This window comes from Macrobrachium rosenbergii, chromosome 51 (assembly GCF_040412425.1).
Source record: "Macrobrachium rosenbergii isolate ZJJX-2024 chromosome 51, ASM4041242v1, whole genome shotgun sequence".
NCBI classification, from domain to species: Eukaryota; Metazoa; Arthropoda; class Malacostraca; order Decapoda; family Palaemonidae; genus Macrobrachium; species Macrobrachium rosenbergii.
Genome location: NC_089791.1, coordinates 32433388 through 32446053, shown reverse-complemented (window position 1 = coordinate 32446053; position 12666 = coordinate 32433388). Strand labels below are relative to the sequence as shown.

General features: G+C 37.1%; 2 protein-coding genes across 5 annotated transcripts in view; one reads left to right on the top strand and one right to left on the bottom strand.

The window, feature by feature from the left end:
• Positions 1 to 1716: 1716 nt before the first annotated feature.
• LOC136833299 (inosine triphosphate pyrophosphatase) lies at positions 1717 to 12129 on the bottom strand. Of its 3 annotated transcripts, XM_067095242.1 has the most exons (7): positions 11569 to 11709; positions 8946 to 9060; positions 7516 to 7667; positions 6767 to 6843; positions 4231 to 4375; positions 2210 to 2385; positions 1717 to 1934 (listed from the first exon to the last, which is right to left on the bottom strand). In XM_067095242.1, exons 2-6 carry the CDS (start codon positions 9035 to 9037, stop codon positions 2228 to 2230), a joined length of 624 nt encoding a protein of 207 aa, XP_066951343.1. In that variant the 5' UTR covers positions 9038 to 9060; positions 11569 to 11709; the 3' UTR covers positions 1717 to 1934; positions 2210 to 2227. The 3 variants fall into 3 exon arrangements, with proteins under 3 accessions (XP_066951343.1, XP_066951341.1, XP_066951344.1); XM_067095240.1 differs by having other exon boundaries at positions 1717 to 2385; positions 11569 to 12129; XM_067095243.1 differs by having other exon boundaries at positions 1717 to 2385; positions 11600 to 11858.
• Positions 12130 to 12251: 122 nt separating this feature from the next.
• LOC136833298 (transcription initiation factor IIA subunit 1-like) overlaps positions 12252 to 12666 on the top strand; it is an 18947-nt gene continuing 18532 nt past the window's right edge. For both annotated transcript variants that reach the window (XM_067095239.1, XM_067095238.1), the window contains exon 1: positions 12252 to 12392. In XM_067095239.1, the coding sequence (XP_066951340.1) occupies positions 12366 to 12392 (27 nt within the window). In that variant the 5' untranslated portion in view covers positions 12252 to 12365. The remainder of the gene's footprint in view (positions 12393 to 12666) is intronic.

Genomic DNA, 12666 nt, shown 5'->3' with positions numbered 1-12666 from the left:
GTAACCATGGCTCCAAAGAAGGTTTTACTGTTATAAAATAAGGTGGCTACAAAATTCCATGAAGAGAGTGGAAAGGTTGCTGTCATAGTTCATGCTTTTGGCTCAAGTCTGACAACAGTACTGACATTGTTCACAATAAGGCACAGATTTATCCCATATCAAATATGAGAAAAAGTCCTTTACAAGTAAAATATGAAAAAAAATGGAATATCTTCTTTCTTTTTGGGCTGAACAGCAGACAGTATATCACAATAAGCCAGCTGTTGATTCAGACGAAAGGATTTTCTTTGCTTGAAGACATCAAGAAGTTCAGTGATGAGAAAGACACAGAATTCAAAGCAGGTTTAGGATGATTTATGTAGTTCAAGCAGTGAACTAGGCAAAAGTGCGTTGACAGATTTAGCAGTTTTGAATTTCCTATCATTTTGGCAAAGATGATTGAGCAACAGCAATTTCTTTCAGAAGATATTCACTATAGCTGAGATTGGTCTTTACTAGAAGGAAAAATACCAGACCATTTATTCATGTCCATGAAGAAGGCAATGTCAGGCTTCAAGGTCATAAAAGACCATTTGATCCTTATATGGAGAGGCAGTTGTGTGGGTGACTACAAGTTAAAACTGCTGTTGGTTTATTGAGAAACCTCAAACATCTACAAAACAGTCCTATTTAGAATGAAGTTTTGACCACAAGTATGAATGGTATTTGGAAGAAGCTGTGACCTAAATTTTTTCACAATTTCAATGGCTTTGCAAAGGTGTGGACATGAAAAAGCCTTGGTAGTTAGCTGATAATGGACTCCAAGGCGGGGAATTTCATCTCGTTATTGGAGGCAGACAAGTACCCGCTGATGGTTGAGGAATTGGTGGTGTTCCACAAGCAGTAGTGCCATAAAAAGGGCCAGGAATAAGAACCAGAACCACGATGCTTCTCCATCAACATGCAACAGGCCTCTGCATACACTGAGAAAGGCCTTGCACTTTTTTGTGGAGATGGATCCCTATGCTGAACACTGTCAAGATTATAAGGTCATGTCACAACTCAGTTGTTCCATAAAGAATGACCTACATGAAAAGAAGCATAACAGAGTTTAAGGCAGCATCAAACACTTTTTGCAGCAGCCCGCAAACACCAAAGAGAATTAGCTTTAGATGTCATCAACGTAGCCTTCTCCTCTTCCAGGCCTTGAAACACATTGATGTTACCCATCAGGTATGTTTAATTTTTTTTTTCTGTACATTCTTGAAGATATATTTATTAAAAATAATAAAAATGTTGAACTATCAAACAATTTACTGTATTAGCGACAATATGAGGTTACTCACAGGTGTATATGACGTATAGGTTGTTTTTTAAAGGATTTGATTTTATTTAAGCTGCAAATCTTGGAGCAAATTAGCAATGGAAGCCGAGCTATTAGTGTATAGTGTATTTAATATATACATACTGTATACAGTATTTAGTTCTCTTTATAAATTATATCAAGCAATTTCATGAGACTACCCTGTCATATTTCTAAGTGCTCATAAGACTTGCCTGAAAGATTTTCTAAGTGAGAAGTAAAGAAAACAAACGTTGAAATTTGTTGGAAGGCTAGATGGGAGACTAAAAGGAAGAGACAAATAGTTAAAGGCAAAGTTGTGCTCACTGTAATGAGTATCAGTTTTAGAGTTTCTTTTCATTGTGGGCAACAACAACAAAAAATAACACAAGGTATCAGTTTCTTAACATTTTACTTCAAATAATTTTGCTGTCTAATCCATGGCAAGTAATTTTGCTGTCTAATCTGTGGCATTGGTTTCCATTCCAAGCTCCTTGGTTAGCAAGGCTCTTCCTTATTCCCCCATAAAGTATTCTCGAAGAGCATTTAAAGCTTTGTAACGATATTTTATTTTTAACATCCCTTTCTAGTTCTCCATATGTCTGAGTGTAACCTGAAATGATCAAAGTATGAATTTCTATTATATTACTATATGTGAAGGGTTTTGTATTTCACATTATTGCCTTTTCAAGTTCACATGCCTAGATTAACATACAATTAACATGCTTAAATGTAAACTGATAAGGAATTTACAAAGAGGCTTTTAACAGATGTAGATAAAAAAAATTAATGATGTAATAATTTATTATTCTGACTAGGGAAGAATGACATTAAACTATCACAGCTAGAAATAAACCATGACGATGTTAGAAAGAATAAACATTTTACTTCAAGTAATTCTGCTGTCTAATCTGTGGCACTGGTTTCCATTCCAAGCTCCTTGGTTAGCAAGGCTCTTCCTTCTTCCCCCATAAAGTATTCTCGAAGAGCATTTAAAGCTTTGTAACGATGAGATATTTTATTTTTAACATCCCTTTCTAGTTCTCCATATGTCTGAGTGTAACCTGAAATTATCAAAGTATGAATTTCAATTATTTTACTATATCTGAAGGGTTTTGTATTTCACATTCAGTTTCATATTATTGCCTTTTCAAGTTCACATGCCCAGGTTAACATACAATTAAACATGCCTACATGTAAACTGATAGGAATTTACAGAGGCTTTTAACAGATGTAGATAAAAAATAATGATGTAATAATTTATTATTCTGACTGGGGAAGGACGACAAACTATCATCGCTAGAAATAAACCATGATGTTGTTAGAAAGAATAAAAAATTTAACTGTCATCATTATGTCTGTTTCCTTTCCAATTTTCCCCCTATGGAGTTAAACTAGAGATGAGATCTCTTCCCTCTGTCTTGATGTGCACTTTCTGGCAAAGTTCCCATCTGTTCAAGGTCTTCATCTGTGTCCCTTTTCTGTGACTCTGGACCTTCCTGCTTGGCTGTAATCTGCCACTTATGTACTTACTAAATTGTTCTTCATCTCTTTTCATCACATGTCCAAACCTATCTCTTAAATCTCAATCAGTTTTCAAGCTGTTAGAAACCACACTTTTACGCAATTTTCTGACACGTAATATGATTTTCTCACACCTTCCAGCTGTGGATCTTAGTATTATGTAGCAATACCTTTTCTAAATTCCCTTAAATATCTTTGTTAGTGCCCTAATCGTTACTGCATAAAGTAGTACAGGCCTTGTGCATTCATAAATTTTTTTCAGTTTCCTAATGGGAAACATATTTATCAGTAGTCTAACAATCCTCATCTAAGTTGTTGCTACTCTACAGCATTTCTTACTGCTCTCTCAAATACTTTTAATACATCTTCTAAGGCCTACCCTTCAACCATAACATGATGCTCCCTTTGATCTCTTCCCCATTTTTTCTTATAATTTGGACAACAAAAATAATTCATTCAAGGTACATTTTGCAATCGTGAGCAACTATACTTTTTCTTTGCTTCCTTTCTAGTCACCATAAGCTTTGTTTAGGTTGCTTAGTCAATCCTTTCCTCCCTGATTTCATTCTTCCATCTTTTAACAATATTAAACAAAGCCAAAATCTAATGTAATAAAACATATTGCTAATGGTTTAACCTCAATAATATTGTGAAGTTACATATATAGTGTACAATCGTTTATGAAAAATACATGGAATAAAACCATTTAGAAGCTTTGCAACATAAAAAATACTATTGTAGTACATGATGTTTGGCTGTGTGGTGGTGCAAGTTCTAGGCATTAGGCAGTGAATGTTAAAATGTCTTGTCTGCATTCTATTTGTGTTTTTAATTAGTCTCATGGCTCCAAAGAAAGTTCCCATTGTTGATGCTACGAAGTGTAACATTGTACTGTTGGAAAATAAAGTGACTATGGTAAAATGTTACAAAAACAGTGAAAAGATTGCTACCATTTACAATATGGCAAAGAGTACAATGATGTGCAGTACGTCATTTTTTTCCTTTACATTTTATGCATACAATTATGTATAAATTTATTGAAAAGACAGTAAAATGTGTAACTTTCGACCAGCTTACTGTGCATGTATTAATAACATTATGGATTTGATTATAGGTTTATAGGTGGTTTTTAAAGGGCTTGTTCAACTTGAGTCGTTTTTTAATTTTGTGTGAGGTATTACTGTACAGGAAATCTAATTAGTCTAACTGCAAACAGAGAAATCAAAGACTCTTAAGTACTGAATTTATAGCCACGCTTAAAAATCCTGAAATCTTAGAGTAAAATAAAGTAAGACTTAGGCTTTATGAACCCTTTTAGGAAGGATATTTGTACCAGCTGTATTTACATTATTTAATAAATAATAAATTTAAAAATTAATCTTTACCTTTGGGTTGGAAACAAGGATCCCATCCAAATTTATGTTCTCCTCGAGGTTCTACTATTGTACCACGGGTGCGGCCATGAAATAGTAACACCTCATCTTCTGGTCTTCCAGAAGAATAAGCAAAGGTACACACAGCTTCAGCTGACTGTAAAGAAGAAATAGATGCAAAGAACAACATACTCTTAACTAAATGGTTAGAGAAAAAGATGTGAAACCTGGGGATTAAATACACCAGTCCAAACCAGAACTGATCGTATAAAAACTAGTAATGCTACATAAAGTATAAATTTTTCTCTTAGAAAAATTATAAATTTTGAGATGCCATCATGCAGATTTGTTTCCCATCGACAAAATTTATTAACATTTATACTGGAATACTACAGTACTATAAATTTGTCCTATGAGATGAGTTGTGTAATCTGCATTTTTCATGCAATTCTCAAGTTTAGTAACTACTAAATCTCAAAAAACCAGCTGTCAATACTGGATTTTGATAGATAACATATAGAACCAGCAGCACTTTTAAAAAAGTACAATGTAATAGGGAATTCTGTTAGTTAACTGACGTTCCTTTTCCCCCAAGTGCTTAACATGACAAGAAAAAGCAAAGTAAAAGTTTTATCAAAATGTTTATAAAAGATGTTTGAGTAAATATGTTTGGGTTCTGTTTGCACATATGCTTACGGAGTATAGTTAAGGTAGTTATCTACATACACAAATATTTTTATTTACATATATTTGTATGCAAACTATATTCCCTGTAAGAGTACATGAATAATCAATTTTAAATATTAAAAAACCTAATACACCAGTCTAACTCTCTATTGAAATTATGGTTTACAACTACTTATTTCAAATTTATTTATGTCTCTTAAGGAACTGTTGATTATCATCTTTAGTTATTTCTTACTGTATTATATTTGTTTAAATGTGAGAGTTCAGGGTTACTATGTTGTAGCATCATCCTCTGACTACCTGTTATTGTGCTCTGTAATTTCTCCTACATAATTTGTGACCTGTATTTGTCTACCTGTTGCGAAAGAAGCTGTGAGTCGCAACATTTTCTAGTGCCCAGGCCCAGAATTAATGTGGACTTACATACAATCCCTAGAAAAGTGTATTTGACAAAATATGGCTGACCTTGAAAGGTTGGGAAAACCCATGCATCTGCAAGGGGATGGGTTATATGTTCCTCAAAAGTTTTAAAGGCTTTGTTGAGTAAGCCAAAAGATTTGTCATGTAATGAGTTTGAAGGTGTGCTTGATGAATCTGACGCATGAATAGTGACTCTGAATGATGCCCAAAGCTGTCATGAAGCAGGGACTGATGATCCTGAACTCAGCATGAACATCAAAACAGCATTTCAATTTTGCCAAGACACCAGACTATGATGAGTGGGGCTGCCCTGAGAAAGAGGAGAAATGGCAGATCTCTGTCCTGACCAAGTACTGTGCCTGCTTCACTTCTCTTCCCTACATTTGTCATATCAGTTCTCAAGATCATGCTCTCTACCCCTGTAGGCAGCACAGTGTCTACCAATTTTCAAAATTAAACATTCAGCCAACACAAAAATCATTTCTGCAGAACCTGATGTTTTTTGGCCTTGCTTCCTGTGGGAGACATCCTAAGAAACAAATGCACAATTACCAATTCACTGAAAGCAACCAACAGCCAAAACAATGAAATACCGATGACTGCCCTCTGTAGTGGTAAGAATTCTGATGAGAGCTAAAATATTCAAAACACATCTGGCGGAGAACAGGTGAACTAGACAGTCATCCAAGTGATATTGTGTTTTCAATGCTGACATGCCTTTCAGCACAGAGATATAGCTATCTTTAAGAGTAGGTAGGATTCATCCTTACCTCTAATTTATACATAATATTATTATTCAAAAGATGAAACCTGTTTATTTAGAACAAGCCCACAGGGGCCACTGACTTGAAATTCAAGCTTCCTCAGAATATGGTGTTCACTAGGAAGAAGTAAGAGGAGGTAAAGGGAAATACAGAAAGAAGAGGTCCCACTTATTAAAACGAAAAAAATAAATTAACAAATACATAAAAATGTATTAAATGCAAGGAGAATAGTATTAGGGTAGCAATGCATTGCACCTTCTCTTGAACTTCTTTAGTTCCACAGTCCAACAATGTGAGGAATAAAGGATCTCTGGAACTGAGAAGTTCAACAGTGAGGCACATTGACTACATATTGGTGCTGCTGTTCAGCAAATCTGGTTGCTCTTGGCAGAGAAGAGGACCAGGGATCAATTGTGAATGTGAAAGAACTCTGTTGAATTACAACTTAAGAAAAAGTGACAAACAAGAGACCCCTACCTACTACTATTAGGAAACAGAAACCTACCATCACGAAGCACTCTGTCTAAAAGAGATAAATCTCTGGCAGAAGCAGACATCCACAACAGAGAACAGTATTCTAGTAAAGGGAGTACAAATGACCTAAAACAGGTTGCACTGATTTTATCAGTTATAAATATAAACTCAAGATACTGCACATGTAAAAAGGAACATCTTACCTTATCTTCAAACCCAGCAAGCATTTTGTGAAGCCCATCAGGACCAAGCTTTTCTAAAAACCATTTTATGTAAGGGCCTGCCAAAGAAAAGAATTCACATGAAGTACTAATCAATGAATATTATTTGCACATTTATTTATTTCTAATAACAAATGAAGTGTACAAGTATATAATGGTACATTTTGGATACTTAAATGAATATCTAAAGGCTAGGTATTCTATTGGAAAATTATTGAGCTTTATAAGCAAGCATTATTGGTTTTTAACAAGACATTCAATATGCAGCATGACTTGTGAGCCACTGTGTATTACGTGGATACAGAATCTAAGGTTTCTTTAAGTACTAGTCATTAAAATACAAATCATATCACCTGCAATCACAAATCATAAGCTATACCCACAACTAATTTATTTTTTCAGGTGACAGTTGACAGTACAGTATTAGAAACTTGATTATCTTCTGAAGCCCAAACCTAAATAAAAATAGGTTGAGAGAAAGTTAAGACTCTGGCATAACAAATAAGAGGGATACTGTATAACAGAAACCTGGAAAAGTGGTGAGAATTAAAAATTAGTGTAAGATGGAAAATAATAATTGCCAAACTGAGAATTCCATATTGTTGACCTGAACAGTTCTAGCACCAAGCATGGTATAAATTGGCTGACAATGTTTCAAAAGATTACCTATAAAAATTCAGACACTTTGTATTGTCAAGATATTACTTTTACTGCTAAAAATTTACACTAACCTGGAAGTCCCCCAAGTGCTTTAAAACCCAAGCATGTGTCCTCTACAATAACAGGTGCCTTAATGAGTTCTGCTGCTGCTTGACACTTTAAACGACTAATTTCATCAGCTTCACCCTGGTACTCGGGCAAATCAATTTTCTGACTGACAACTCTGCAAATGAAATGTATTTTGAATCAGACATCTTAAAAAGGAATACAGCTTTATGCTATTACATATGAACAATGGTGAACTGACTACAAAACACTGATGGCAAAACACATTTAAGATTTTTCAAACATCTCCATGAGTTATTAACATAGAAACCTTTACCTAACATACTTCACCTGCTGCTCCCCAAAGAAATTAACAAAAGTCATTTACATGGCTGCCTTCATGAATTTCCATACATGTACTTCCATTAAATAAAAGTGTATCCCACATTTCTTTTTACCGACAAGCTATGGTGGTTCCCCAAAACAAAAATTGAAAAACATACCACAGAACCTAACCTTTTAGTGTGGCACATTTAGCTGATGTAGTATTTGATAAAAAAAAAATTACTTCACCTGATGGAGGAAAAACGTTATTTTCCTCATCATGTGTTCAAAGTCAGTGAAACAGATTATTCTACAGTGAGGCAGGAATCCAAACTTAATGCAATATTGCAAAATACAGAGAAAGGCTCAGGCTTTTTGGGATTCAAGGATTGTTCCATAATGTTTTTGTGTAAATGCAAGATTTGTACCTTATTTATTGAAAGGTAGAAATTTGAACCACTTCATTCCAGAAGAGGGAAGTTTATTACAGCAAGAATTTTGAGCTCTTGGAAAATTTTAAAAGTAAATTACTCAAGAAAGAAAGCCTGATGTACAAATGCTGTTTGCAATTCATGAGCCTGAGGAGCTTGAACTCATAATTGAGGAATTAATACATGGCAATGTCCCAGTCTATAGCTTTGGGCAACATGAAATACCCACAAGGGATGCCACATATCTCGCAGCAACATATTTCTTGTTTTTTATTGACTGGCATAAAAAACAAATACTGTACCAGCAAAAAATACAAAAAATAACAAACCAAAACACAGTAAAGTATGAGTGTACACTCAACTACAGCCAAGCTTTCAACCAGTTAGAAGAGGGTGTAGCACATGTTCTTCCCTCACAACCAAAAGAAAAGTGAGGGATATAACCCCCCCATTTCATCTCCCATCTCCACCTGGTTAACTACCTTGTCAGCGAGTTTTTGCCTGATTCAGGCTCATGCTGAAAGATATTCCTATAAAAGGCAATGGTTTGTATTCCCCTGGAAACAAACTTGATCATAAAATATGGCCACAATCATAGAAAAATATTGGGGGATAGTTTAACATTGCTACAAACCTAGGAAGGAAATGATGAAGCACAATACCGTTTATGGGAAAGGAAAAGAATACACATTACCTCTTACCTGAAAGGAAAAGAATCTCCAAGAATGGCTACAACCTCTTCCAATTTCTTAGCATTTCCAGTGACAAAAACAAGAGGTCGAGACGCAGCCATGTTTTAAATACCGAATGCAGTTTCTGCAAATTAAGAAAATGTCATGAAATGGCTGACTTTCCACAGTTTTATGTATTAATAAAAAAAAATAAATTTCAAAAAGTAATTTGTATATTTTGTATTTATGCAAATCAGAGCCTTTTATGCATGAGTAACCTTCACTGCAGGTTGGAATCATCATCATATTCCTTACTTAATCCCTGTTTGGGTCACTGTTTTTAATTGATCTTTTTCAGGTGTTCCTATCTTGTATCTGTCATTTGGCTATTCCTGTCTATTGTATTTTCTCAAAAGCAGTCTCTCTATCTTCTCTTAAGCCTCCTTCATGTTCCTAGAAATTCAATTTCTATGATCCCTCCTGCAACATTTTGTTCATCATCTCCTCTCAATGACTTTCTTATCCTATCTCTTGTCATGCCACTCATCTATCTAAGCATCCTCATTTTTTTTTTGTTCTATCTTCAGTGGAGCTGCTTCTACCCCATACTACATAGCAGGTACGTATTACCATCACCTTATGTACAGGTATGTCCCCATTTATGATGGGGTTAGGTTGCAAAAACCCCATTGCTTCTGAAAAAAAAAAATAAATAAATAACTTGAAGTTCCCCTAGCCCACACTATAGTAAACAGTACAATCGTACGTATACGGTAGCCCACCCTACACTACAGTACAGTATATTCTATACATATACAGTACAATATAATTATTATCAGCAAATTCTGGAGGTTCAATGCAATCTGACTATGATAATTCAATACAATTTGACTATGATAATTCAATAGAAACAAACAAGAATCAGATGTGTACTGTACAGGGGTACTCAATTTGCCTAGCCTACACTATAGTATCAGACGTCTTCACACAACAGCAGCTGAAAGCAAAGTGGAGTGCAGACCGACGAGTGGGCAGGGCTTCCCCCCTGCTGTCGGTAACTAACTACCTTGTTTGAAAGTTAACGGCTGTTCCAGCTTGCATTCGCAAGCAATATCTTATGTAACAGTATAAAAAGCATTTACGTCATGTGCTTCCATTTCAGAGGCTGGTATGGGAAAGAATGGCTGGATTGGGATCAGAGTGAGGGTATATCTGCCATACTGTTCTGACTGGTTGCATTTAAAAAATCAAGAGGCCTAGGGAGTGATTTCAGTCAACTGGGCAAACAATTGGCAGGGTTTAAATTTCCCATAATAGTAGGGGGATCCAGGGACCACAGTAGAGCCATCTTAAGAACTACGGAAGTAAGGTACTGTGTGACAGAGTTCACATCAACTGCTGATTTTGAAAAATGTACTTTTCCTCCATAAAACTAGGTGGCCTAAGTGGTTTGCAAGTTCGGGATGATTAGGCCCAACTATTTTCGGCTGTGAACCTGTTAGGCCATCACAACTTTAGGCGATGTGAAGTTTACGCTGTAAGACACAGCGGAAACTCCTCGGGACGCCGTGTTGAGTACTAGCCCCTCGGGGATCAGAGTGTTATATACACCCATTTTGGCCGCTTGCCAGTTTGGATGTTACAGCCTAAATGACTTCCGGCCAAAACAACCAGGACCCGATGCGCATATGATGAACAACTTTTATCCTATATATTTTTCCATTTGGAGGGAGTGGAAAGGGAACAGGCTGCGGCCCTGTTCAGTAAACTACCCCTAAATCACCTTCGAACGTCATCAGGTCAAAATTTTATTTCTAGGTTACAGTCATAGGCTAAGAGGGCCTAGCCTATGTTGTCTATGCTTAGGCCTACAAGCATAAAAAATATGGTGATATTAATGAGTTATACGTAATCTAATTAACATGGTTTACCTAAATTCGTAGTCTACCTTGGTTCAGGATTAATCTGACTTAGACTACATGCCACCTTAAACCTAGGGCTAGGATACAGTCTTACTTAGGCCTATAGGCTACAGCCTAGGCTAGGCTAGGTGATGTAGGCCTGGTCATTTTCAGTCCATCTTGTGGGTTCTAAAGATCAACCGTCCCACCCAACAGCCCACGCAATGTCAGATAGCTTCACACTTCCCACGGCAATACAGATAATGTCGCATATAAAAACCCGAGAGCCTCGGCTCCTAGGCCTAGGCTTATTCCTTAAGCCGCTGCCTCGGCTTAGGCCTATCTGCCGCTACTACTCTGGAACGCTTTGTAAAGGAAAATGGCTTAAAATTAATAGAGAATCTTAAAATCCTGACTAAAATAATAGATATGGAAGCTGGAGATAATGTCATCTATAAAACCGCGAGCCTCGGCTCCCTCTGCTTCGGCTTAGGCCTATCTGCTGCTACTACTCTGGAACGCTTCGTAAAGGAAAATAGCTTAATCTTAATAGAGAATCTTAAAATCCTAACTAAAATAACAGATATGGAAGCTGCAGATAATGTCATCTATAAAAATCGAGAGCCTCGGCCACTAGGCTTGGACTATTCCTTAAGCCGCTGCTTCAGCTTAGGCCTATCTCCTGCTACAGAACTACGCAACCGATCTGGAAGAAAATATATTCATTATAATCGATAATCTTAAAATGTTACCTAAAACGAAGAGAAATATTCAGTCAATTACTTCAGGAAGTGGTAGTTCACGGGCGGCGTGGGCCAAATCAGCTGGTCTCCAGGCGACCGTAGTATTGGCGTTGCCAAAACAACTGTGTTGCGACAGTGACGATTAAACTGCGACATTACGAGGTAATTGCATTTTAATTCTCGCATTTCTTTACATCTCCTGTTACTTGCGCGAAAGGAATTATAAGAGCGGTTCCCGACTCGAAACACGGGACGTCCCAACTTTTCAAAACAACATTTAAACAACGCGCCTCGCGTATGATATTTACGTAGGAATTTCACGAAATGAAACGAGTGTCCGGTCAAAAGAATAACATGGGCTATTTCCAGTATATGTGTTAATTCTCCGCTTAATCCACATTTAAAACATCATACATGTCATCGGAATTCCTCAAATGAATCATTTCAAAGTCATTTCCGATCCGGTAAAGACAATGAAACAGCGGCAGTGAGATTTAATTATGAGTTATTATAGCGTGCTGAATGCGTCCGCTGGGCTGTCATAGTATATCAAACACGTTTCATATGAAGGGAAATATTATTCCGAAAAAGTCCCGCCCCCCACGAAATTCCGCAACGCATGCAAACTACGCGAATCTCCCATAACACAGGCGACTTTGTCCTCGCCCCCTGTCATATATTAGGACCGCTAGATATGGCGATGGTCTGAGCCTCCGGAGGCCACATATAAAAGAACGTCGCGACGGAGAGGCAACGGCTTCAGAGGAAGCCCCGAGTGAAAACCCACGACCCATCTGTGATTCGCCATGTCTCAGACTGCTATGTCATGCGTGGTAAGAAAGTGGAAGGTGTTAGGGAAGGTTGAAATGTAGGATTAATGAGGCACGACCGCTACGATGATGCAATATTCGCCGTCCGGTCGGCAGCAGCGCCCTTAGTCACCACTGGACGAAGCTAGCACCGTTTGTGGTGGTGGCAGGAAGGAAACTTTTTCCTTGGCCGAAGTCTAGACCCCAATGGTATCCAGAACCTGTTGCTCTGGCTCCTCTTTCCCGTGTTTTGTCGGCGGGTTTTCGTCGCCTCTTCTGGTGAGGGGTAATATGGGTT